The sequence below is a fragment of the Pteronotus mesoamericanus genome, unplaced genomic scaffold (assembly GCF_021234165.1).
Source record: "Pteronotus mesoamericanus isolate MK-2021 breed Mesoamerican mustached bat unplaced genomic scaffold, CSHL_Meso_final contig_173, whole genome shotgun sequence".
Lineage (NCBI taxonomy): Eukaryota > Metazoa > Chordata > Mammalia > Chiroptera > Mormoopidae > Pteronotus > Pteronotus mesoamericanus.
In genome coordinates this window covers 9,384,137-9,411,124 of record NW_026555072.1, presented here as the reverse complement: position 1 = coordinate 9,411,124, position 26,988 = coordinate 9,384,137, and the positions used below count along the sequence as shown (strand labels likewise).

General features: G+C 33.9%; 1 protein-coding gene across 4 annotated transcripts in view; it reads left to right on the top strand.

Moving 5' to 3' along the window:
* USP9X (ubiquitin specific peptidase 9 X-linked) overlaps positions 1 to 26,988 on the top strand; it is a 116,597-nt gene that overhangs the window by 28,426 nt on the left and 61,183 nt on the right. For 2 of the 4 annotated variants that reach the window (XM_054566545.1, XM_054566542.1), the window contains exons 2-14: positions 652 to 905; positions 4,928 to 5,073; positions 7,155 to 7,234; positions 8,310 to 8,422; positions 9,470 to 9,688; positions 11,849 to 11,964; positions 12,400 to 12,651; positions 12,736 to 12,874; positions 15,427 to 15,579; positions 16,944 to 17,048; positions 20,688 to 20,894; positions 22,214 to 22,350; positions 24,111 to 24,244. In XM_054566545.1, coding sequence (XP_054422520.1) covers positions 810 to 905; positions 4,928 to 5,073; positions 7,155 to 7,234; positions 8,310 to 8,422; positions 9,470 to 9,688; positions 11,849 to 11,964; positions 12,400 to 12,651; positions 12,736 to 12,874; positions 15,427 to 15,579; positions 16,944 to 17,048; positions 20,688 to 20,894; positions 22,214 to 22,350; positions 24,111 to 24,244 — 1,897 coding nt within the window. In that variant the 5' untranslated portion in view covers positions 652 to 809. Of the gene's footprint in view, positions 1 to 651; positions 906 to 4,927; positions 5,074 to 7,154; positions 7,235 to 8,309; positions 8,423 to 9,469; positions 9,689 to 11,848; positions 11,965 to 12,399; positions 12,652 to 12,735; positions 12,875 to 15,426; positions 15,580 to 16,943; positions 17,049 to 20,687; positions 20,895 to 22,213; positions 22,351 to 24,095; positions 24,245 to 26,988 lie in introns of all 4 variants that reach the window. The other 2 variants (XM_054566544.1, XM_054566541.1) reach the window with 1 other exon arrangement.

The window sequence follows — 26,988 nt, the reverse complement described above, 5'->3', positions numbered from 1 at the left end:
TTTGTTTGTCAGTATAGTCAGGGTCTGTAGCCTTTTATCCCTAGTCACGGATGTGGGAGTTCCTGTGGTCAGAACCTTACCAAAAGTGGAGAGTCTTGGTCACTTGACAAATTCAGTTGTATTAGAGTAGTAGTATATAACGTGAACCCTCTCCAAAGAAAAATTCCCCTAGAATTTTCTATTAAAACCACTTGTAAGCTTGTTTAAAAACCATTTGGTACCAGTGATGAATGCTACTTATGCAGTTCTTCCTGAAAAGTTTAAAAATCAGATTTTATTACCTTTGTCCTGAGTATAGACATTTTTACAGTGTATTTAAGGCATTAATAAATTGAAGACAGTTTTTGCCATTCCACGATCGAATCCAAATGAACTAAGTACCTTGGTAATGTCTTTGGAACTCCAGGAGAAAACTGAAATATTGTATCATAAGATTATACTTTTCAGTTTCTTTGATATAACAGTTAATATACCACTATCAGTTTATTAAGTTGAATATAGTATTAATGAAACTCTAGCTTTTCACTTTGCCCTCTTGTTTATATAGCCACCTTCTCCTGACTAGATTCACTGGTAATATTGTTTGAACAGTTCCTTAATTCATGTTTTCTATATCTAAAACAAATGACTTTTTTTTTCTTCTACTTATAGGTTATGCAATGGTCTGTGCAAGATGGTTTATTCTTGAATTGGAGCTTTCTAAGACTGACAAATGCTGGTACTTCATCTTCTATAAGTGGACTATAATTTCTTTTCTCAAGACAACTACATAAGCAGACAAAATTGCAAAGATCTGCCCTGTGTCGAGTATGACAGCCACGACTCGTGGCTCTCCAGTAGGAGGGAATGACAACCAGGGCCAGGCTCCTGATGGACAGTCTCAGCCCCCCCTCCAACAGAATCAGGTAGGACTTTAAAAATACTAAAGTTACACTGGTATGTCTACAGTGGGGTATTTAAATAATAGAGCATGTTCTGAATAATTTGTGAAACAAGTATAAAACTTACTTTAGAAAAGCAGTTATGTTACTGTCTTACACAGTAACAAGAAAGCTTGAGTGTTTGTAGGTGGTTAACACTTGAGTAATAGTTTTTCTTTTTCTGGTATCTTACACTGTCAGTTGTCATTAAAATTATTTAAAACGCTGTGTCAGTTCTGGGGCAAAGAACCAAATAATCCAGTTTAGCCTGTGGTTAAGGGCATGGATTCAAATCATACTGCTTCTGTTCAGATTTTAACTTTGTACCATACTAGCTTTATGAGTGGGTAAATTATATAACCTCTAAGCCTCAATTTTTCATCTATGAAATGGAGATATAACAAGAGTCAGTACTTCATAGGATTGTAAAGAGGATCAAGTGAAATAATACTTGCAAAGAGCTTAAAATGTATTTTGGTATCAAGATTTTATGCTGGTCTGTACACTCACAGTGTGATACTCTTTTTATGTTCTCTGGATGAATTTGTGTAAATTTCTGTTATTTCTTCATTTAATTGTTCTGAAGATTTTACTGGTTAACCCTCTGGCCTGGAGTTGTATCCCTGGAAAGGTTTTGAAAAAAAATATTTTCTTTCATTTATTCTAGAGAGGGGGCAGGGAGGAAGACAGGGAGAGAAGCACTGATGTGAGAAACATTGTCAGTTGTTTCCGGCACAGCCCTGACTGGGGACCAAATCTGCAACCCAGGCATGTGCTCTGACCAGGAATCGAACCCACAACGTTTCTCTTTGTGGGACAATGCCCAGCCAACTGAGCCACAGTGGCCAGGGCCTTTTTATTGATTGATTGATTGATTGATTGATTGATTCTAAAGAGAGGGTAAGGGAGGGAGGAAGAGAGGGAGAGAAATACTGATCTGAATGTGAAAGGTTTTGATTGCAGATCCAATTTTTTCTTTAATAGGAGAATTTTCTGATTTGTTTGTCTGTGGTTGATGACATCTCCTTTTTCATTTTTGATAATTTGTGTTGTGTCTTCTTACTATTCTTTTCTAGGGATTTATCAGTTTCATTCAACCTTTCCCCAAACCAACTTTTGGCTTTAATTCTCTCCCCCTTCCCACTTGTATGCTTTTGACTGCCTTTGGATATGGATTGCTGTTCTTTTTCTTATTTCTTGAAATGAAAGTTTAAATAATTGATTTTCAGCCTTTTCTAATATATACAGTTTTATATTGGGAAATATTAATCTGAATAAGACAAACATTAAAACTTGTGATATGCACATGAATCACAAACATGCGGCTTACATTTGGTACATATTTATGTAGAATTGTGTATGGGTAAATTTTTAGGCAAAGGTATTATTGTTAGGTATGTACTTCTTTTGTCATTTGGGGATAAGTTCTAATTGTCTAGCTGTAATAGATTAGATATTCTCTATTACAAGTATGATAGAAAAGAGCTGTGCAAGCATTCTTTCCCCCGCCCCCTTCCCTCCCTTTCTTCCGCTCCCTCTGCCATTTTAGAGAAGTGAGCAGGTCGGTTTTAATTTTTTTTCCAAATAAATCTGTCGGCTTTATTTCTTTTTTCTCCAGTTCCCACTTTTAAGACATAAAAGTACTTAAGTATGTGGTCACAGGTCTTAGACAGAGTTAAGTCTTTCCGGTGTCATAAATTTGTTAGCCAGTGTTCAGGTTTCTTTAAACACAGTCTAAGGTTGGATACCAAAGATTTCTATTTTTAAACCAGGAGCTAGTAGTTAAAGTTGCAGTATCTTTTGCTCTCTTTTTTCCCCCAAGTTTTATATCTACGTTCTGCATGGATTCCTAATGTCTTTTGCAATGTTTATGGCTTGCATGACTGACTGTAGACAAAATTAAACCTCTTCTCTAACCTTACTTTTATTTAAGGTGGTTCTTGATAATTCTTAGAGCTCTTGGGTTTGTGATTTTCAACTTAATACTATGCATCTACATTATGTTCTCTTCTAATAGATTTTTATATTTTGGAATATGACTGGTGATTTAAACAACAAAGGAACAAAATAAAGTACGTTCTTAACTGTCTGTAGAGTTCCTCCATTTTCTTATCCTTTACTTTTTAATGTTAGAATTTTAGTTATTTCACAAGATTTGACACGATTGGACCAAGAAGGAACTATAGCATTAATCACTTCCCGATTTAAACCTTTCTTTTGAAATTTCTAAAATCAATCAGGCTTTTCTACTTAACATATAATGTTCTTTAAAAGGATGTTCCCACAGGGGAGAATTTTGTGCTCTGGCATTATGTAGTAAAACTCGGTGATACATGAAATAGCCTTGGCAAAGGTACTGTGGGTGAACACTCTTGGATACTGTTGCTGGGATGGTGCAGACTTTTCAGAATGGAATTTGGCAATATATATGTCAGTAGCACTAAAAGAAATAGTTCATACTGGTGTAGTAATAACATGTCCAGGATCATACCTAGCCTAAGGAATGATTGAAGTTCAACACAAAGATTTATCTGTAAAAAGACTTTTTGCAGCTCTGTTTATCTTAGCAATAAAAATTGCAAAATAGTCATTGTCCCTTAATTTGTTTAATGGCCATATAATATTAAATGAATTAATCAACTTTTTATAAAATATTCTTAATGATATAGGAAAATACTCAAATGTCCAATGGAAAAGGACATAAGCTTAAGCAGGTTATTATAATTTTATTGAAATTTATGCATATGTACACACACATACGAAGGGTTTTTGGCTCATAGAATAAAGATTGCAAGGAAGTAATTTTAACTGTTATTGGTGCTTTCCTGTTGATGGTACTATAGGTACTTTAATTGTTATTTTTGTCTTTATAGTTTCTATGAGCATGTATATAGGGGTAGGCAAAAGTAGGTTTACAATTGTGAGTACACTAAACACATTTTATTCTTGTATTATTTATTATTATTTTCTATATGAACTCGTTATGAACAGCTGTGAGTCTACTTTAGCCCACTCCTGTATAATGCATACTAGGGGGAAACTGGCTTTTAAAAAAACAAAATAAACTAGACTTCCTAAGTTGAATATTTCCATTGCAAATATTTCTGTTGGGCTTCTACCACTTGAATTCTGTGCTATATAGATTTTTTTTTCCCCTTAAGTCTAGCTCTATAGCATACACACAGTGTTTGCCATCTTAAGTATAAAAGTTTGCTGTTTAGTTGCAGATTGGCTCTATGAGCTCATATATAAAATGTAAGTAAACTCATATTGATGGTAGTATACTCAGTTGTCTTCAATACAAGTACTTACATAACTGTTCAGTAAGTGCTAAAATGATAGAGAAAGGGGCGTTCTTCTCTAAAAGAGCCATCGATTTCCAGTGATGAGAAAACTAAAGAATTGATGAGTAAAAATCAGCTTAAAATTTAGATTAGTTACAATTTGAAAGTGGAAAAAACCACTTTTCTAAATTAAGAACTAAGGTCTTAAAAGTTTATTTAGTGGCGAAAGTATGCACAGCTAAAGTAGGGGGGGAAAGAGAGGTGTACTAGAAAGGAAGAATGAAAGAATAAAATTAGCTGTAAGTCAGAAACTTTTTAATCTGTAAAGTGTGATATTTCCTATTTGTATAATAATTTCTATCATGGTGGGAGATGTAAGCAGAGAAGCAGTTTACGTTGTGATTAAGAACACAAACTTTAGAATTAGATCTAGATTCAAATCTTGACCACAGTGTTGGAGCTTTGTAACCTTGGGCTAATTATTGTCTGAGTTTGTGTTTTCATCTATTAAATTACAGACCGCTTCCTTAGGCTGTTGGGAATTAAATGAAATTATTTTAAAGCATAGTGGCACGGAGGCTGCCTGAAACATTATAAGCTTACAATGATCATCTCTTTAAAAATTGATATTATTTCCCCCTAATTTGTGTTGGTGTTTGAATTATTAGATGTTGTACATATATTATAGAAATCTAAATCTGGAATATTTAATTTTTAATTAAGACTTCATCGCCTGATTCTTCCAATGAAAATTCGCCGGCAACTCCCCCAGATGAACAAGGTCAAGGTGATGCTCCCCCACAGCTTGAAGAGGAGGAACCTGCATTTCCACATACTGACCTGGCAAAGTTGGATGACATGATCAATAGGTGAGTTGATTTTTGTGTTGTTGTTGTTGTTGTTTTCTAATGTGTTTAATACACAGGAAAAGCAACCCAAGTTTCTCAGCATTGTGATTGGTAGTGGAGAAGAAAAAGAAAGTGGACGGGAATATCACAGTAACCACATTGCCTCCTTAATAGCCTTAACATCTGAGTCATTGTCAAGTGTTTAGAACCTGTGTTTCTTAATGAATTTTCAAAATGAAAGGGAGTTATGTCAATAGTTTTCAGATTGATAATAACCATAGCTGGTGTGTTTCTGAAGTAGAACGCTGTGTGTAATTGCTCCTTTTGAGAGTTCATGAAGATTTTTTTTCTCACTGGTATGTTGGTTGCTAGGGTTGCTAGACAACTTTAAAAATTTTTGCATTGCCCTAAGGTATACCAGGTCATAAAGTGATTGAGTTCCTCAGAGCCTGCCCCTTGTGAACCCTTGACCAGTCTGAGGCATTTAACTATCTTAACTCTTTGTTTCTCTTGATCCTTATCTCAGTGGGCAGTTCAGAGTATAAATTTTCATACATGTAGTACAAACATATCCCCTCCAACCTCCCTGCCCCTGATTATTTGGAGGAGGGCTCAGAGAATGAAAAGTTTGGGCTAGGGAAGAAAAAAGTTTAAAAAAGATAAGAGAAGGTTATATTGGGGAATCCCCTTGGCTGTCGTAGTCACCATGCTGTGGGCTCAACAAGCAAGTGCTAGGGACTTGTGATAACTCCCAAAAAGGACAGTAAGAAAAACACACACACACTCAGAGGCACTTGCCTTATTAAGTTCTTTTTTTCTGTTGCTTCACTGTTAAAAAGTCAGTTAACACTATTATGTATATAATGGCAGTGGTGCTAAAAAACCCTTTGCATTTTATAAAACTTCTGGTTACATAAGTAATATAATTATGCATTTGTAAACATAGAAATATTATGTGGTTAAAGTTCTCTAATTTCCTCCTTACGTACATATATCCTAACCAAAAATTAGTATTAACAGTCGGGAGTACAGTCTTTAGACTATCTTTGCATTTACAATCATATGTGCTATATTGATTTTTCCTATTAATAAACATATTTAACTTACTGTTTTTAATGGTGTATTTGAAAGAGCACATTAAATGTGATTCTGATAGATGCCTATATTAATGGTATATGATGAATTACAGTCAAACAGAAACTGTATAAAGTTGTTTGTAATGTTCCTGACCATTCTCTATAGCAGAGACATCATAGCAAAAGGTGGTACTGTTAGTTTTTCAATATTTGGTGATTGGTGATCCTAAGTAAAGTATACTTGCTATGCAGACTCCAAGACAGGGTCACATATTCACAAATCCTCAGGGGAAGAAAAATACAAATGGTTGAGAGAGACAGACAGACAGACAGACAGATACGGTATACATTTGTTTCCAATAGATTGTCTAGTCATGGAGTACTTTTTGTGAGAATAGGGATTTTTGGAACCCTGGGTGACTTGGATGGGGGTGAAGAGGAAGGGATCCTAGATGGCTGGGCTTCCCTGGGACCAAAGAAAGCACCACCAAGGATGCTTGCCACATTCTTGTTTGAGGGAGGGAGCGGGTCAGGTATCTGTGGAGGCAAAGAGATTTGGAGACTCCACTCTCATTTAGCCTTTAGGAAAAGTTGATGAACTATGATGAATTGAGGCAGAAATGAGTCACTGCCACAATTCTTCTTTGTTACGAAATTGAAGACAACTAAGTTGTTCTTCATAATGTCTCTTACCTGAATCCTGAAAGTGCACTTTCCTATGAACTCTAACAATAGTTTATCCATTTAATTGACATTTGGTTGTTAAAAGTTTTTTTATTCTATTATTGAAGTTTTTATTTTTTTTCTCTTCTCTCATAGCTATATCTTTTGTTTGACAGTTCCTTAAAAATGTTATTTGTAGAGAAAACAGCACTTAGTCTCCAAAGCAGATGTTCTGCCAAACTTGTTTTAATATTTTAATATTAATATTTTCATGATGAGGTGAGTAATTATAATTAAAAACTCATTTATAGTGCTTATTTTAGTGCACTAATAAACATCTTTTTATATTTTTAAAACTCTTAGGCCTCGATGGGTGGTCCCAGTTTTGCCGAAAGGGGAATTAGAAGTGCTTTTAGAAGCTGCTATTGATCTTAGTAAAAAAGGTATGTTTTGATGTTATGCTTTCCATAGTGTGTGCTACTATGTAACCTTTCACTTCATCTCTGAACACTTTATTTTCCTCTCCTATGAACATTTAATGTGTATTTCTACATTAGAACATCTAGCAAAGATTTCTTGCCATGGCTTATCATACATATCTAGGGCAAGGATTCATGTGTCTTTTGGACAGCCTTTGAGGGTGTTTGTGAACTTTCTGAAGTTATACATGAAATCTGTGTATATGCACATTAAAGCAAACTGTCTAGCTTTTTTTAAAAGAATACATAGAAGAAGCTTGATTTTTCTCTAAACTTGAAAGATGAGGTCGGTTTTTTATTTTTTTCAATAAGCCAATAAAAAAGAATCTGTTCTTTTTATTTTCATTGTCCAGAAGTAAAAGCTTAATGCTGGAATTAATTATTTCTTTCAATGACTTTGGTCTACTTTAGGTGCAGTTGAATTCTCTTCAGCAAAGGACAAGTATTATAGTATTCTCTATTCATTTTTCAGGAATTGGAGATTAAAATAAGTGGCAGTAACATTTCAGTTTCTGAAATAGGGTAGCCATTGGTATGTTCTGATTATCCGTAAGCATTATCACAATTAAGTATTGTAAAAGTTAATATTTTTAGTACCTTGCTTAAATAATTTAATAAACTATGAAAATGTATTATCAGATTATAATTATTTTCTACTGCTCAAACTTCTTTTGTTCATTTATACATTTATTCATCGATTCAGCAAAGTTTGGGAGACTTCTGCCCTTGACATGATCTAGGTCCTGACTGTGCAATGATATGTAAAATATTATTGACATGTACTGGACATGTATCTCTTCTACCCCTATATTTCTTATCTGGGCCTATGGGGTTTATTTTAGGGAAGGTTCATATTTTTTTTAAGTACAGTACTGGATTTAAATGTCATCTCTTATATAATTAAAATCTCAAAGCTAGTTTGCATTTGTTAGCTGTCAGTCAAAAGTTCATAATTATTTATTACCTTTTATTATATAATTGGACATTATAAGACAACCAAAGAAATGTTTTGTTTAAATTAATTTTTTCCTTTTCTTAGGTCTTGATGTTAAAAGTGAAGCCTGTCAACGATTTTTTCGAGATGGGCTAACAATATCATTCACTAAAATACTTACAGATGAGGCAGTCAGTGGCTGGAAGTTTGAAATTCATGTGAGTCTTGCATTCGACTTTTAAAAAATCTAATTTACATGATATTTGTGTTTTCTCTAACTTACACACACATAAATATGTATTTGGTTATATATTCGATCTATTTGTTGAATTAAAGAGGTCTGAAAATGTAAAACTTTTTAAAATACTATCTGTAAATTATAATTTCTGTTGAAGAAAGCATGATCATTTAGAATGAGTGTGAGATTTAGAGTTAGGAAGCTTTGGTTTAATCTGTCTCCTGGGTTCTCAAACGCCTTGCCCCCTTGGGCAAGTTACCACATTTCATTGAAAATATGATGCTGTTATTTGTGAGATGCACCACTCACCTATTTCATGTACCACTACGGAAGGAAAACACCGAAGATGGGGAATGTGTATCTGGGACACATAAGGGTTAGTGGCAGAGAAGTAAACCTGTATGCCTCAATCTTGGCATGTGGTAGAGTTAAGAACGGAAACTTTAAACCACAAGCCAGTATTCAAACACATTTGTGGTCTGAATTCAAATTGTAGTTGCAATACAAAAAAAACCTCTCAAATGGAGAATTTAAAGTGCTCTCAGGTTGGTGGTGTCACCAAGTGATTGACAGAAGCAAACACAAATCCTCTACGTATACCTTCAGTCTAGGAAAATGTACTGTAAGTATAGAAATGGAAACTGTGGAAGTGGTGTCAGAATATTGCACTGAGGCTTAGCAGAGCTACTTCATCTTAGATAATCGGCATAATGTTTAGATTTTAGAACTTCTGCCTCTTGTATATAAATTCCAAAGAGAAAACAGTGGTAATTTGCATCTTGTCTGTGGACATAGAGCATTGCCTTCTTCATATTGTAAGCCCTATCAAATGGCTTTTGAAAGTAGATACTATGTAAGTGTCTTTTGATACGTCAGTTTGATTCCAGTATTAGCGAAACATCCAAATGATCAATATAGAAAAATGGAAAGATTATTAAAATATAATTAATTAAGATGGGAAAATATTTGTTTTGGAATTGCATTGTTTTGCTCTTCTGAATCACATTTCCCCCTTATGTAATAACAGAGGTGTATTATCAATAATACTCATCGCCTGGTGGAGTTATGTGTGGCCAAGTTGTCCCAAGACTGGTTTCCACTTCTAGAACTTCTCTCCATGGCCTTAAACCCTCATTGCAAATTCCATATCTACAATGGTACACGTCCGTGTGAATCTGTTTCCTCAAGTGTTCAGTTGCCTGAAGATGAACTCTTTGCTCGTTCTCCAGACCCTCGATCACCAAAAGTATGTTGGTTTGTTACTTTCAAAATTAAATATTAGAGTTGTTTTGCTATGCTGCAGAACTTTAAACCTATTAACATGGGGAGAATGATTTCATAGTGCTCTTAAAGGGATTCTGCATTGTTTTGTGTTTTCTTTCTTAGCTTTATTGAGGTATAATCAATAAAATAGTTTTGGACTATAAATTTGTTTAAACCTTTCACTATGTAATTAGTCCCTATATCTTCTGCCCAGCCTCTTGGGAAATAGTGATCATTTGGATTAGTATAAAACAGGCCATATTTTTCCTTTTAAATAAGAATAGGAGATTACTTCTTCAACCAAGGCCACGATCATTTCCAGGATTTTGACTCCAAGATCAAGTATATCCTATGTGTCGAATGTGTCATAGAAGTAAAATCACAGAAATTATAAATGAAAGCAAAATAGTAAAACATAAACTATTAATGAAATATAAAATACACATAAGTGTAATGATGTAAAAATTCTCCACTGTGTTTATACTAGCATAAACAGCATACACTTTAAGATGTATCCTTAATTGTATTATATAATTAACAATATAGTTTATAATTTTAGAATTTAGGGAGTCATTTTTAATATCAGCATTACAAAAAGAAAGAAAACAGCCAGGAAAATTTCAGTGTATGCATATAATGGTTGGTTTATTTTGTTACAAGTGGAAATCATCAAAATGTGTTGAATTTAGAGCTGAGGTTTTGTGATGTTTCCCAAGGCTCATATTGTTGCCATTTCAGGTTTATTTTTGTTTGAGTAAATCAGATTAATATCAAATAATGACAGTCTCCAAAATATACTTGTATTTCTTTATTTTATTTTTTTCTGTATAGGTCAATCATAATCTGTAAGAAACTCACAGGGAACAACTTGATTTAAGATGGTTTCTGATTGAAGATATTTTATCTTTCTTTGAAGCTTAGCTCTTGAGTATTAATAATTATTGAGTATTGCTAATTGCTTAAACATACACTGCAGATGAAAACATATGGGAAGATTATATCAGCCTAATAGTTTCATTTCAGTTACAGGAGAGGTAAAAATACATTTCATAAATAGCGTGCTTTCTTAGAATTGCTGGATGCCAAAAAGGACCTGGTGAATTAATTAATTGTTTTGAATTAGCTTTTTAGGACCAAATAAAAAGGTAGGAAAATAATGGATTTATAGAAATATAGTACTTGATTTATTATAGGATTTAGCTAATTTAGATTCTCGTAAATCATATCAAAACTACCTCAAGACAGCATATTGTCTCTTTAAAGCAGTTACCTTTTACTTAGATGTCTTTGTTTTTCAGTAGGTGCAGAAATTATTTTTGCTTAAGGCTTAGAGAAATTGCCTCTTGTTTTTCCATCAGTGGCTTCTAAAGTGTGGCCTTTTAGAAGGCAAGGTATAAAAGGTTGTTATGTGTACATAAATTTTTAGATACATTTGATTCTTAAATCTGTATAACATTTTAACTTACATTAAGTTTTTACATGTAAGCATGCCTTTAACTACACAAATTGTTGCCTATCCTTAGTTGCATTGTATTTTTAATCACTGCTATTTCTTTAGGGAAGTGGTTGAAAGACAATTCATACTATTGCATTGTGGTACCTCTAAGACAAGAACTGGGTACATTTAAATGAGTCAACAAAAGTATCACCCTGCATGTTCTAGTTAGAAGCAGCAGATGTAATACCAGGGACTAGATAACTAACTATAGGGACTAGATAACTATAGCAGAAAATGAATTAAAACACCTTAGTTACTGAATATCTTATAACTTTTTCTAAAAAAGGATCTTTTATCATCTTAGATTTTTAAAAATATATTTTCCAATAATGGTATTTTTATATGATGAGAGCTCTGAAATAAAAGTATGGCTTATAATTCCTGTTCACCAGCTATATTGGTATGAACAAACAGCTGAGCCTTAGTGATCTAATCTCTACATCTGCTTATGCTTCTGTCTCTCAGACAGGGTTACTATAAACATAATGCAATATTTTGTTCTGTGTTTTTTTTTAAGATGGTTTTACATAATAATTTTCTTTTAGTGGATTTCCTGTTTCTAGTATGTTTCAGTCAAGAAATTCATATAGTACTTCTCCCTCACCCAAAGCAGGAAGTTAACTTTCTTCATTAACTGTATTGCAGGGTTGGCTAGTGGATCTTCTCAACAAATTCGGCACTTTAAATGGGTTCCAGATTTTGCATGATCGTTTTATTAGTGGATCAGCATTAAATGTTCAAATAATTGCAGCTCTTATTAAGTAAGTTAAGTTTTAAAATGAATATTCAGTGAATTATAGAAATTGCTAGATAAAAATTGAGTTTTTTTCAGGTTTGATTTCTTTAACTGAAAGCTTGGATTTTTTTAATATATTTTTTTAAAGATTTTACTTATTTTTAGAGAGGGGAAGGGAGGGAGAAAGAGAGGGAAACATTGATGTGTGAGAGATACATTGATCAGTTTCCTCTCGCTCACCCCCAACTGGGGACCTGGACTGGAATCCAGGCATGTGCCCTGACTGGGTATTGAACCAGCGACCTTTCGGTTCGCAGGCCAGCAGTCAGTCCACTGAACCACACCAGCCAGGGCCTGATAACTTAAATTTTTTGTTAATACAAATTAGTCTGAGTTCAGCCCAAGTTCATTGTAAGAAATCAAGTATATCAACAGTAATACTTTACCTTTCTTATTTCAGACCATTTGGGCAAAGCTATGAGTTTCTGACTCTTCATACAGTGAAAAAGTACTTTCTTCCAATAATAGAAATGGTTCCACAGTTTTTAGAAAACTTAACTGATGAAGAACTGAAAAAAGAAGCAAAGAATGAAGCCAAAAATGATGCCCTTTCAATGATTATTAAATCTTTGAAGAATTTAGCGTCAAGGGTTCCAGGACAGGAAGAAACTGTAAAAAATTTAGAAATATTTAGGTTAAAAATGATACTTAGGTAAGATATTTACTTCTTGAAATAATTATTTATTGAATTATTTGTTTGCTTAGAATCATATTTAACACTGACTTTCTTTTACAGATTATTACAAATTTCTTCTTTCAATGGAAAGATGAATGCACTGAATGAAGTTAATAAGGTGATATCTAGTGTATCATACTACACTCATCGGCATGGTAACCCTGAGGAGGAAGAGTGGCTCACAGCTGAACGAATGGCAGTGAGTCCTTTGATTTTCCTTTCATGAATCTACCTAAGGCAAAAATTAGAGTAGGTCTACTCAAAGTTAGTAATAACATTTCAAAGACAGTCTTGAAATTGTGTAGTGTTTGGATTGATTTATGACTCTCTTAATCCTGAGAACTTTGGTAATAACAATTTATTAATTATTTGGTTAATTATTAGCTTGTGAGCAGGGTTGGTTGAAATGGAGTAGATAAAGGTGATCTTGGGGATAAATTGGGTAATATTTGGTACTGAATGAATGAAGTGGCCTATTATTCTTTTGACCAATTCCAATTAAGGATTTTAAAATAGGAAATATAATTGCTGGAATAAGAACTACACGAATTAATGTTTTATCATTTTAAGAACAGAAGCACTTAAATTTGTACATTTTGACATCGAAAGTTTAGGAAACTGTATGTATACTGGATTTTCTTACTATTGCTAATTAACAGTGCTTCTTAATTTAAAAATTTTTATTCGATTTATTTAAACTTTAAAAGAAAAAGGGTAGACAGTCAGTTCACCCATTTCTCTCACCCCCTGCCTCTTGCAACCACCAGTATGTTCTCTATGGGCTTGTATTTCTGGGTTTTTTTTTTTGCGGGGAGGGGGAATTTGTTTCATGGTTTGCTTTTTGTCTGACTGACTGTACTTAACATAATGCCCCCATGGTCCATCCATGTTATCACAAATGGCAAGATTTCATTCTTTTATATGGCTGAATAATATTTCAGTGTGTGTGTATACCACAATTTCTTTAACTATTCATCCATCAGTGGGCACTAGGTTGTTCCCATATCATGGCTATTATAAATAATGTCACAACATGAGAGCGCACACATCTCTCTGAAATACTGATTTCATTCGGATATATTTCCTGTAATGGGATTACTGGATTGTGTAGTAGTTTTATTTTTAATAAACCTCCATATTGTTTTCCATACTGGTTGCACAAATTTACATTCCCACTAACGGTGTACTTGGGTTACCTTCATATTTTCACCAACACTTGTTATTTGTTGCCTTTTTGATAATAGCCATTTTAACAGATGTGAGGTAGTATTTCATTGTGGTTTTAATTTGTATTTCCCTGATGACTAATGTTGAGCTTCTTTTCATGAACCTGTTGGCCATCTATGTGTTATCTTTGGAAAAATATCTGTTCAGAACTTTGGCCCACTTATTGGATTTTTTTTACTGTTGAATTGTACAAGTTCTTTACATATTTTGGATATGGGCTCCTTATCAGATACACGATTTGTAGTTAATTTCTCCCATTCAGTAGGTTGCTTTTTAATTTTGTTGGTTTCCTTTTCTATGTAGAAGCTTTTTAGTTTGATGTAGTCTTGCTTGTTTTTGCTTTTGTTACATTGTAGTTTTAAAATGAAGTATGCCACTTTACAAAGATTGGTTGTATAACTTTAGTGCATACTGTCTGACAGTATTGGCAAGACCTGTATAAGACCTGTCCTTGTTGTCAAGGTCACCTCAGTTTAATTGGGAAGAATGATTAGAATGTGATAAAAGGTATGTAGAAGATGCCTTGACATTGGCCCTGTTAGGGATTCAGATGCTAGTCGAAAGGTTTTCTGTATGTTATTTTTCTGTCCACATTGTGAGAAGTGAAGCATAGAGCTACTTAGAATGTGGTTCAAGGTCTGGTTCTGGTCCTTGAATTGTTTGTCAGTCTTAAATAAGTACAGGAAATGGCATTTAGTGTCTAGAAACTGTTGTAACAATTTGATATTGCCACATTTTTATTGTATTTTACAAAGGTATCTGCCTGCATCAGATTAGAATTAGAAATGGGCCTTTACCAGCTGAGAAGTGTACTTCGCTGGCACATTTTGGGGCTAAATACTTTTCATTCTTACTAAGTGGAATACTGTAATAGCATATAGTGTTGACTGTTATTTTTTGGATCATGAGTTGGAGTTTTCTCCTATTAGCATAGATAGTAAATAAATTCCTGTCAAGCAACATAGCATAGTGTTATAGGAACAGAAACATGGGAAGCGTGTAGCTTTGATTCAAATTTCAATTCCAATACTTCAGAACCTGTTTACTTTTCTGTAATAGGATAATATATTCCTCAGTGGAATTATTTGGAGGACTAAAGGGCTAATGGATAGGCGATAATAGTATAATTTGTTGATACGTAAAAGCAAAACATAAAAAGGGTATCTTTCCACCCAAATCAAAGCTGGCATAAGGAATCCAAAGCTCCTAAAATGAGTTTTGTACCCACCCTACTTAGGCCATGGTGATTGCTGTACTTAAATAACATTTTTCTGAGTAAGTGTTGGAGTACAATCTTTTTAATGATTTCAGTATTTCTAATACATGAAAGCATTTCTTTGTGTACAAAATGAAATTCTAGGAAATTATTATTTTTTCATAATTTTGCATTAAAACATGCATATTATAGTAGTGTGGTTTTTAATTCCTACTAATGTTTAAAAGTGTGAATGATATTTCACATATTTTTTAAAAGCTTCTGTGTTTTAATTTCTGCTTTGAAACAAGTTTCTGAATTGTATTTAGGAATGGATACAGCAGAACAATATCTTATCCATAGTCTTGCGAGATAGTCTTCATCAGCCTCAGTATGTAGAAAAGCTAGAGAAGATTCTTCGTTTTGTCATCAAAGAAAAGGCTCTGACCTTACAAGATCTTGATAACATCTGGGCTGCACAGGTAAGGAATTTAAAATAATGGCTATTTGGTTTTTAAAAGAAAGATGCTAAAAACTAAGGAAATACAGTAGTTGTTATGAAATGGAATGAAGCCTTATACTATAGGACTTTTACTATGTTTTAATGCTTGTTGTTTACAGAAATCCTGTCAGGAATCTTTTTGAAATAACCAATATTATTTTTAAGGTAAAAACATTATCTACTGAATGTATTTGTTCATTTGTAGGTCATTTGAAATAAGAGGCAAACAGTAAAATACTAAGGAATGTATGTTGGAAGAGTACAAGGCATCAATAATTGGTTTTTTTTCATAAACTTAATACAGAGGAAAAAACTCATGTCAGGGGAGTTAAATCACTAGATTGTTTATAAAAATCTATAGTCGCCCTGACCAATATGGCTCTGTTAGTTGGACGTTGTCCTGCAAAACAAAAAGGTGACCAGTTGAATTCCCGGTCAGGGCACATGGAGAGTTTGGTCCCTACGTGGGGTGCATAGGGAAGGCAACCAGCGTTTCTTTCCCTCTGTTCCCCTCGCTCTAAAAATAAATTAGTAGCCCTGACTGGTGTGGCTAAGCGGGTTGGGTGTCCTCCCACAAAGCGAAAGGTGTCTAGTTCATTTCCTGGTCAGGGCACATGCCTGGGTTGCTGGCAGGTCCCTGGTTGGGAGAATGCAAGAAGCAGCCAATGGATGTTTCTCTCATACATCGATATTTCTCTCCTCCTCTTTCTCCCTCCCTTCCCTCCTCTCAAAAAATAAATAAAATCTTTTAAAAATCTATAATTGAAGGATTTGTAGTTTTTCAGAAAGAAGTAACCCTTTCAGTTTCAGAGCTGGAAACTATGATTCCTTTGATTATCTTAATGGCAAGTTTCTACTCGTGGAACACTTGTTGGGAAGTATTATGGAATTCTAGATTACAATGCTTTGTTTTTTGAGTCTATAGAAACCGAGAAAACATTCAGTTTTGCCTGTAAGTGCTTAAGGTTCCAGTTTTGAAACAGTACCATTGGTGTGCCTTGTTTTTCTCCTCCTTGCCATGTTAAAATCAGCATATTAAATTCAATAATGAAAGGTTCACATGAATTTCCTCTGATGACCTGAGGGGAAGGGGGGGCAAAGGGGGAATAAGTGGGGCAATTGTAACAGTGTAAACAATAAAAATAAAGTTACAAAAAAGGAAATTGAGTTGTCAGGTTTTATATGGCAGTTCCAAAGCATTTAAAATGTTACACATTTTTTTATGTTTGTGTTTATACAGATGGAGATGGAAATACTCTATTAATAGTTGTCAGCAGTCAGTAAACACTATTTACCTGCTGTTCAAATTCTAGTATGCTATGATTTTCTTTGGTTCTTCAATAGGCTGGAAAGCATGAAGCCATTGTGAAGAATGTACATGACCTACTGGCAAAGTTGGCATGGGATTTTTCTCCTGAACAACTTGATCATCTTTTTGATTGCTTTAAGGTAATATTTAACATAGTAAAGTAATACCATTTTATATTTAGTAGATTTAATTTATTAGATCTGTGAGTTGCTTTTAGCCAATACATGGTTAAAAATAAATCATTAAACAATTTCTGGTGTGTGGGAATCTGCCATTGTCTTTTCCAGTGAGAACTTGATGTTCCTTTTTACAATAATGGTCCTCATAAATAAGGAATCTTGTGCCCCTCCTCTTGAAAGAAACAAACACCTTAGGATGTTAATTTGGATTCCCTTCCCCTAGCAGTTACTATTTTTATTATAGGTTCAAGTGAACTATTGGACTTCAGGGAAGGATGATGGTTGTAAGGAAAAGTAAGAGCTGACTGTAAGGGATTACAAATACCTTGGCATTCTAGGATTAATATACATAGGCAGATTGGAAATTAAGTCACGGACTTAATGGAAATGTCATTTTTAAGATAATCCAAGAGCCCCTATAGTCATATCTGCCATCATGTACTTTTAAGAGCCTTATTGTATAGTGGTCTCTTCTCCAGTTGTTAGTATGGGGTTTGTAAAAGTCAAACGATTGCTGAATTTGTGAATAAAGAACACAAGACCTTATGGCTGTGAACATAAAGGGGTATTCTTTTAACAACTGACATTAGATCCAAAAGGTATCATGTTAAAAATAACAGTTATACTGACTGCTGGGAGAACATCAGTTGGTACAACCAGGTGGGAAAATAGTTTGGTATTTTTGGAAAAGTGTAAGATTTTCATGACTCATCAGTTTGATTTCTGAATATATGCTGTAGAGAAACTCATGCATATGTGCACCAGGACACACAGTCAACATATGTAGGAAGATTATTTGTAATAGCAAAAATCTGCTGTATAGAATGGATAAATTGTGGAATTTTCATGAAATACTTTACAATGATGACAGTGAGCACATTTGAGCAACTCACCCATACAAATGAGTCTAAACAGAAGGTTAAAGAAACAAAGTCATAAGAATTCATATACCTTGATTGTATTAATGTGAACTTGAGAAATAGGCCAGCTGGCTTATAGAGTGCTACTTACCATGTGTAATTTTTGAACTGGGTAATAGTTACACAGGTGTTTATATTATGTTCTGTAATAATAGTATATATTTGTACCTTTCTTGATGTGTATTTTAGAATAGTGGGAATATACTAATACCAGTTATTGGCGTCTACCCTAGACCAGTTAAATCTGAATTGCCAGATGGGGGCTTAGGAGACTATTTTAATCAAGATTCCCAGATGAATCTTAAGCACATTAAAGTTATAAGTCACTGCCTTATGAAAAAATTTACTTTGAGGGGAACAAAGTATTGATTAAATCTTTTATGCATTTTTTAATATTTTTATACATATACAAGTAAAACTTCTATACTTTTTTTTTCATCTATTAAAATACACCAAAGGCAGCTGAGGAAATAAAAAATCAGTTATCATGGGTACTTTGAAGTTAATTGCCACTCATTTTTTAATCTTGAGATGACTTCTGAATTTTGGTGGTACACAACAAGTGACTGCCATAATGGGAGAAGGAAAGAAGGAGGTTGGTTGTGATTATATTCCCTGGACCTTCCTCTTCTAAGAATAGTCTAAATACAAAATTCTCTAAATCCATTATCTATTTTCCACTATCCATAAAAATCCATTATCTATTCTCTTCCCTTTCTCCCATTTTGGCTTAACAGATGTTTATTGAGTACTTGTTATTTGGTAACAAACGATTTTTTGAAGTGTTGGTAAGCTGGCAATCCTTATGAAATGTGTTGAAAGTCTCTACTAAAAGTGATTCAAAGGAAGCATAAAGCCCAGGTCACTGATATTCTTTGTAGACAGAAGCCAAATGATTTTAGCTTTGTTCATTAGACTTAGCGTAATTGCCTACTATAGTTTTTAATTGTTTGATTTCTAAGTAAGTTTTTGTTCTTCAGAGTGATTGTACCAATTTATAGTCCCATCCAGAGTTTCACATCCTTTCCTGTACTTCCTTTTGTCAGCTAGATTTTTGTCAAGTCTGCTTGGTGTGAAATGTTACTTCGTTTTGGTTATTGGGTTTTATATCCTTGATCACTAATGGTTGAACATCTTTTCATAATGTTTATGTTCTTGTTTATTTTATTTTTATTGCTTGCTTTTGAAGAGAGAGAGAGAGAGAGAGAGAGACATTGATTTGTTGTCACACTTATTTATGCATTCATTGATTGATTCTTGTATGTGCCCTGAAAAGGGATCGAACCCACAACCTTGGCGTATCAGGGAACATGCTTTAACCAATTGAACTACCCAGCTAGTGCCTCGTGTTTATGTGTATGCGTATGTAATGTCTATTTAAGTCTTTGCCAAATTTTTCCTGTTGGGTTTTTTGTATTTTTCTTACTGATTTTTAGGTGTTCTTGACATACTCTGAATGCTGGTCCTTATCAGTCCAAGTATTCGGATAATTTCTGCCTTTACTCACCTTATGGTGGCTCTGTATAAACAGATGTTGTTATTAGCTAATTTCATATGCAGTTATTTTAGGATATATCCCTTAGAGATGAGTACATGAAGAAAATATTAATATCATTATAGTAAAAACTAATAATTTCTTAATGTCAAATAGTGTTGAAACTTAGAATTTTCTAAGATTGTACTTTATTTTTGACGTTTGTTTTAATCAGGATCCATACTTTGTAATTGGTTGCATATGTCTTATAACTCTCTTTGAATCTATAGTCTCCCCCTTTATCTTTTTCTTTCTTGGTAATTGTCATTCAAAACATTCCATATTTATCACATTGTAAATATCTGTGTAATAATTTCATTTGAAAAGCTCTTTTGTAATTTACCTAACACTCTGTCTGCCATTAGTTTTAGTTTATTTTCCCATAAAGTTACAACTTTTATACATACTTTTCTCATTGTTTAGCAATGTTCCTGGCCTTTACCCACTAGATGCCACCAGCAACCTCCCACTTCTATTCTCATTGTATAAACTAGGCATTTTTTAAATACCATTTTAGTTATTTTTTTCCATTTTAGGGTAACTAAATGCATACTTTTAATTAAAATAGCATTATATCATTTCTGTGGTAAGTTAGGAATTATTTTTCTTGGTTAATAACAGACTTTGTCACAGATGTTTGTTTTTGAATGTGTAGTGCACACTGCTCTAAATTGGCATTTTTCATTTATGAAAGTTTATATATCAAGTTGTCAGCTTTTAATAAAATTTCAAAGTCACAGTGAACACACTGAATCTAAGGCAGTGGTTTTCAACAGGGTCAATTCTGCCTTCCAAAGATATTTGGCAATACCTGGAGATGTTTTTGGTTGTCACAGCAGGAGAAGGAAGAGTTCCTACTGGCTTCTAGAAGTAGGTAGAGGCCAGCAATGCTGCTAAACATCCTACAACACATGGTACAGCCCCCCACCCCAAGGCAAATCATTTTTCTGTTTAAAATGTCAGTAATACTGAAGTTGAGAAACCCTGATCTAAGGTATTTCTCCCTTCTCTCAAATAATCATTTTGAATAATTCTGTGTTCAGCTATGTTGCTTTTCTGAAGAATACAGTTAATCTGGTGACACTTAATTTAAGCAGTGAGAAATAAATATATGTTGTTTTCATGTCATTGAAAATTTTTTTCTAGGCAAGTTGGACAAATGCAAGTAAAAAGCAACGTGAGAAGCTTCTGGAGCTGATACGTCGTCTTGCAGAAGATGATAAAGATGGTGTGATGGCACACAAAGTGTTGAACCTCCTGTGGAATCTGGCCCACAGTGACGATGTGCCTGTAGACATCATGGACCTGGCTCTCAGTGCCCACATAAAAATACTAGATTATAGTTGCTCCCAGGTAAGGGTGTGCTGCTTTACTCACATTTTGTTACCCTTCTTCACAATTAGGATGGCTTAGATACAGAATAGTTTCCGGTTATTCCAACATTATTTTGGAAGTGATCTCAAGAATTGACTTAATTTGTTCATGTAAGTTTGCCTCCTCTTCTTAGTTTCTGTGTCAGAGCTTTGTTATCATCTGAAAACCATTTTAGTCTCGGGAGAAAGGCAATATGACCAACACAGGTTATATAGTGGTAGTATTGTTAAATGTATGGTGCTGAAATACCAGTTTCAGATAGATGAGATGTAGGATAATTAAAGCTGAGTAGGGACTTCAGAGGTAAGAGAAGTTAGGTTTTCTTTGCTCGTGGTGAAGTTAAGAAAAACTACTAAAATTTCCTAAGCAGTAAAACATTGAGTGCCTTCCCTGTGAACAAATTACACAATAGCTTCCCTACATTTTAACTTGTAGTATGTGTATCCTTTTAATTCATGCGCGAACATTGCTGAATAACCAATGTCTCACTTATTAAAAGTATTTGCTACACTGATGAATTGAAATTCAAGAGCTAATAAGCTCAAGTAAGTATATATGATTCAGTTGCTACTCAAGTTTTGACTATACTTGCTTATGACAGTTCATTAAGTATTTATTTAGTATAGCAAATAGTAATGCCAGCCTTGAGTTTAAATTATTTCATTAAATGGAGACACACCAAAAAAAGAATCCAAACCTGCATTTCTGGTTACTATTGACTCAGGGAAGGAGCAAAGTAAATAGGGTATGAAAAGTAAAATATCAAACATGAAATAATTTTGACTTTATAACATTAATTTTTAACTGCTTATACACTTTCCTACCCTCTCTCCTTGTGTGCATGTAGACATGTCCTTTTTGATTTTTGTTGATTTTCTTTTAACTTAGTTGCCATACTGGTATTTTTTTGGTAAAAACATAAACTCTCAATGTTCTTCAGTGAACCAAAAACAAACCTTTGTAGTGTAACAATTAAGATTATGTGTTACTGCTGAATTTCATTTTATGGTAGAATGTCTGAAAACATTGAATAAAGCTGAATGCCCACTATCTGACAAATTTTTATCATCGAAGTTTCTGTAAGTGTGCTTAATGCTTAGTATCTGTACCTTTGTGTACCTATATTGAGTCTATGTCGTGTTGAGCTTTACAATAGTGTTTTGCTTTTTGGAATTTTGCTAGTAAATGTGAAATAAAAATCTACTTAAAGTGAAGCTCTATTTTTGTAATTCTCAAAATAATTTGAAGGTGTAATTCTCCTGAGTATTGACCTATATAAAACATTGAAATTGTTTAAGGACCGTGACACACAGAAGATCCAGTGGATAGATCGCTTTATAGAAGAACTTCGTACAAATGACAAATGGGTCATCCCTGCACTAAAGCAAATTAGAGAAATTTGTAGTTTGTTTGGTGAAGCACCTCAAAACTTGAGGTAAGGCTTTTAACAGAAAGTTTCAGAATTTTTATTTACGTATTGTTTATGTATTTTTATTTATAAGTTGGTAAAAGCAAACTTAAATAAGAAAATTAGACTGAAGTGGCAAAGAGAAGGGTTTATTTGGAAGAAAAATTCCTTAATCATATCTACCTCCTCGGTTTTATTGATGAGGAAGTAAGCTACAATTAAGTGATACGTATCAGAATCAAGACAATAATACTGCTTTCAAGTCCTTGGTTCAGAATTATCTCTTTATTTCCAGCAAGTATGTTAGACAGTTTCATGGCATATGCTGTATCAATCCCATTTTTCATTTCAGTTTTTCCTCTCTGCTTTGTCTCTTTTTGCCCAGGTTCTACCCTTATCCTGTATTATATGTTTCTTACAGACCTTATTGTTTTCCTTAGTTGATTCACTCTGAAATATTTAACAATTTATTGACTTTGAAACATTATACTGCAGAAGTTTTCAAAGTAAACTAAACCTATGTTTTTTATTATCTTTAGACTGAGATTATGTTTAACTAATGAAAGATGACAAAATAGAGTTAAGTTTTCTGATTTATTTTATCTAAATTTCTGTTCTGTAGCTCTCTTTAAATATGTCATCCCACTTGCCAAGTTCTGTTTACTGGAATAATTTGTCCTTATATTGTTTGGTTATAGAGTTGGAACTGATAACATGAAAAGGAAAAATAATGTCAGGGAAAAGAGAGCTTAGGTGTAGTGCAAAGAATATTAACAGTGGAATCAGGATTCTTGGGTTGTGACCCTTGTGTCTAAACAGTCTTACCATTTTGTAAAGATCTCTAAACTAAAGAAATGTATTTTTCTTATATGTTTAAAATTAAATGATTACCAAGATCCTTTATGACCCTAGATTATTATTATGCCTAATGGAAAGGGCCATGTTTTTAACAATTGAACTTTGTCTTACTTTTTTCAAGGCTAGAAAAATAATATGAAGTCAGGGAAGCTATAGGGATAAACAGTGGAGGAAATTTAGGTATATATCTTATTAATAGTTACATTGATTTGAGGGACATATTTTGATTGTTTGGCCCCCTGTAACTGTTCATAATACCTTTTGGCTTTTTTCAAGTTACTTCATTCATTTGATTCAGATAGAAACAGTCATTTATATGGTCTCCCAAGGAACAGTGGCTTCATCTCTGCTACAGTAGTTATGGCTGTAAGAGTTTTAGTTTCAGTGAAAGTGGCACGAGAGGTTGGAAGGGAACTAGATGTCTTTCTGGTGATACTTATGGACAAACTTGGCTTCAAACCAACTATCCCAGAATGTACCTTAAATGGCTAATAAAAGTTCACTTAAAACTTTTTTTTATATTAAATTCTTTATTATAATTACAGTATAATCTTTGTGATTCTAATCTTGCAAGGACTGTTTCTATTTTACAATCCTGGAAATTGTTATGTAAACTTAAACAAGTGCTTTGGTACTACTGTAGTATGGGAGGAGAAATCATTTTTTTGAAGTAGACTTCGATTGATGTGATAGTGGAGAATATTAATGTATATTTTTTGTGTAACATAACGGAATGTCTTATTTTCTGAAGTACTAATTTTTCTTTTAAATTGCTTGTCATTAAAGTAAATGGCCAAAAGTGTGATTCTGTTATGAAAGAACCCACTTTAAGTTTTTTAATTAGTAGCTAAGAATTTAGATTATATAAGATCTTTTGATTCCAGCAGAATTAATTGCCTAATTATATTGTTAAGTTCTTCTCGTTTCAGTCAAACTCAGCGAAGTCCCCATGTATTTTATCGCCATGACTTAATCAATCAACTTCAGCACAATCATGCCCTAGTTACTTTGGTAGCAGAAAATCTTGCAACTTACATGGAAAGCATGAGACTGTATGCCAGAGGTATGTATTATGAACTAACATGATTATGAGAAGTAATAGCATTTCCCTTCCCACCTTGCCCTTTTTTGTGTGGGGGGGCATTAATTTCCTTAGAAATAAAAACAATTGTATTTTGCATCCCTTTCTTAGCTTATGGTCCACTTTCATGTTATTCTTAACTCTTACACACATTTAAACTTCTGGTCAGCATTTCAAGGCTCTTGAGTAAAGCGCTTGCTTTCCCTACTCTCCTTGTTAAGTTGATTTTTTTTTTTTTCCTACTCTGCCTGGGGTCTGTGCCTACCTGTACTACATTTGGTTATTGCTTTCTTAGGTATGTATTTGGCTCATTTTCAACGTTTGTTTTGCAACTACCACCACCTTTATCTTTTCAAGAAAACTTTTTTCTATTACATACATTCTAGTTCTTTTATAATCCTAAGTCCAAGTTTTATAAGTGTGTTGATTTAAAAATTTGCAAGTAGAAAGATGCAAAGCTACAAAATAAGAATCCACATGTTTACATTGGTTTCAAAGTATGAATTTCTTGAAACATGTTACTGTAAAGTATCCTGTTTTAACAGCCAGTTTTTAAGTGTGTGCCTTATGTGGAGCTCTGTTTCAATGCTCTTTTGCCCTCTGATAGTTGTGTTTGAGTCTATGTATGCTAGAGTACAGATGTATTCGTAGTACATACTCTTCTCTCTTATGACAAATTCATAGGCCCCCCCTCAACACACACACACACACCCCACACACACACACACACACCCACCCCCAAAAACTGTCTTGTATGCTCAAGTTTGTTTCCATAGCCATAGAAAGGAAATTGTATATTTACCAATGTTAGAGATAGAATTGAACATAATGATTACTGAACAAACCAATATTAACATTTCAATAGTAGTTTTTATAGAACCCTGTCATAGTATATATTAAACCTGAGGATATTTCTAATATTATTTGAAGAGTAGAGTAGGTAGACTCTTAGCATTGCATAAAATCCCAACATGATTACGAAATATGAGGTTTTTGCTTAATACTTACATACATTCCCATATAAAATTTAGATGAACATGGTTGAAAAATTAAGTAGTTCTTCAGATAACCCCTACTGATTTTGTTGACGCTTTGTTGTTTCATTTACCCTCTGTAGGCCAACTAAGTCCTAGGCAGTAGATTAAGGAGTTAGATAAGCAGTCTAAGTGTCAAATACCTGATATGCACTAGGCAGTGATCTTTTATCATTTCTGGCCTAAGTTCCTTTAAAGCAGCATGATAGGACAGTTAGGTCGATGTAGGTGTGACCATGTCAATTATGTTCTGTGCAAAATGCAATCAAAATCTGAGAGAGGCACAAGATGTTTGCATGTAGTACATCCAAGCACTCAAGCATATGGACTCCGTTTAACGTAACTGTGATTCTTTGTTATGATCACTTTTTGCTGGTGCATAGCCCTCATAGATGCCAGTTCAGTCCTTTCACCAAAATGGAGCCATATAAATCATAAGAGCTCTGAATGCTAATTTTTATTTGGCTTTATTTACATGTGGTGTTTCATTTGATTTCATTGTCAGAGGTTGAAAACTCTGCTGTTAGGACAGTCAGGAGATGCTACATGTGCAGTTGAGGCTCACTAGAGTTTTCTGCTCCATTTTAGTCAAATTCAACATTTGTAATTGCTTTATCTCAATTTCATGATCACAAGAATGTTTTAAGTCTTGAATTTCTCCTCCTTACATTATCTGTATCTCTACAAAGTTAGAGATGTGAATCTTGAAACATGACCCAAACTTATTAGCTATATGACCTTGGGCAAGTTGCTTATGCCCCAGTGATGCCTGGCACACAGTAAGCTCCTAAAGGTTTTGTTGCTGTTGGTATGTTCCCCAGAATGTATTGACACCGTAGGTCTTATTTTCTCCTAACTTTTGATAACTTTTTCTCCTCCATTACAGTGCTCTTATTATACTGATCAGTCTACAGATATTTATTTATTATTGAGAGGGGAAAGGGAAGGAGGAAAACATTGATGGGTTGCCTTTCGCACTCCGTCACCAGGGGACCTGGCCTGCAACCCAGGCATGTGCCCTGACTGGGAATTGAATCAGCGACCTTCCAGTTCACAGGCCGGCTGTGAACCTACTGAGAGCCACAGCAGCCAGGGCAGTCTACATGTATTCATCTATAGGGGGAAGGTATTTCTAAGCTAACAAAATTCTCCTATTAAAATAAACTTTGCACAGCATTAAATCACATCTGTGGTAACATCAACCACCAATTTCTGAATTTGCAGTTTTAAGGTAAATTACAGTTTTTGCCTTTGTATAATAGTGTTGTATGGATCCCATTAAGTAGGAGACATATTTCAGGGGGATAACATCAGGCTTCCACAGTTCACTGATACTCTCAATTTCTGATCATTATTTCACCAGTATTAAGTATTTGGCCTGCTCCATATGTCATCATCAGCATCTTCAGCTTTGGAAGAAAACATTTCCTCAGTAGTATCTATAATTAGGTGTTTTCTACCTCCTCTCTTAACATTATTTATATAAAGTAATAAGCTTATTAAAATTCTCAATCATATTTACTCATGTGTTCTCACTGCTTGTGCCTTCAGGCACTGGTGCTTACAAAGTCTTTTTTTTTTTTTAAGTAATGTTTATACAACAAAGTATAAAACCACCTTTTAATTTTCACTCAAGTTTTACCTCATTCATAGGATTGCCATTATACTTACTGAACATTTAACTGAAAGTTT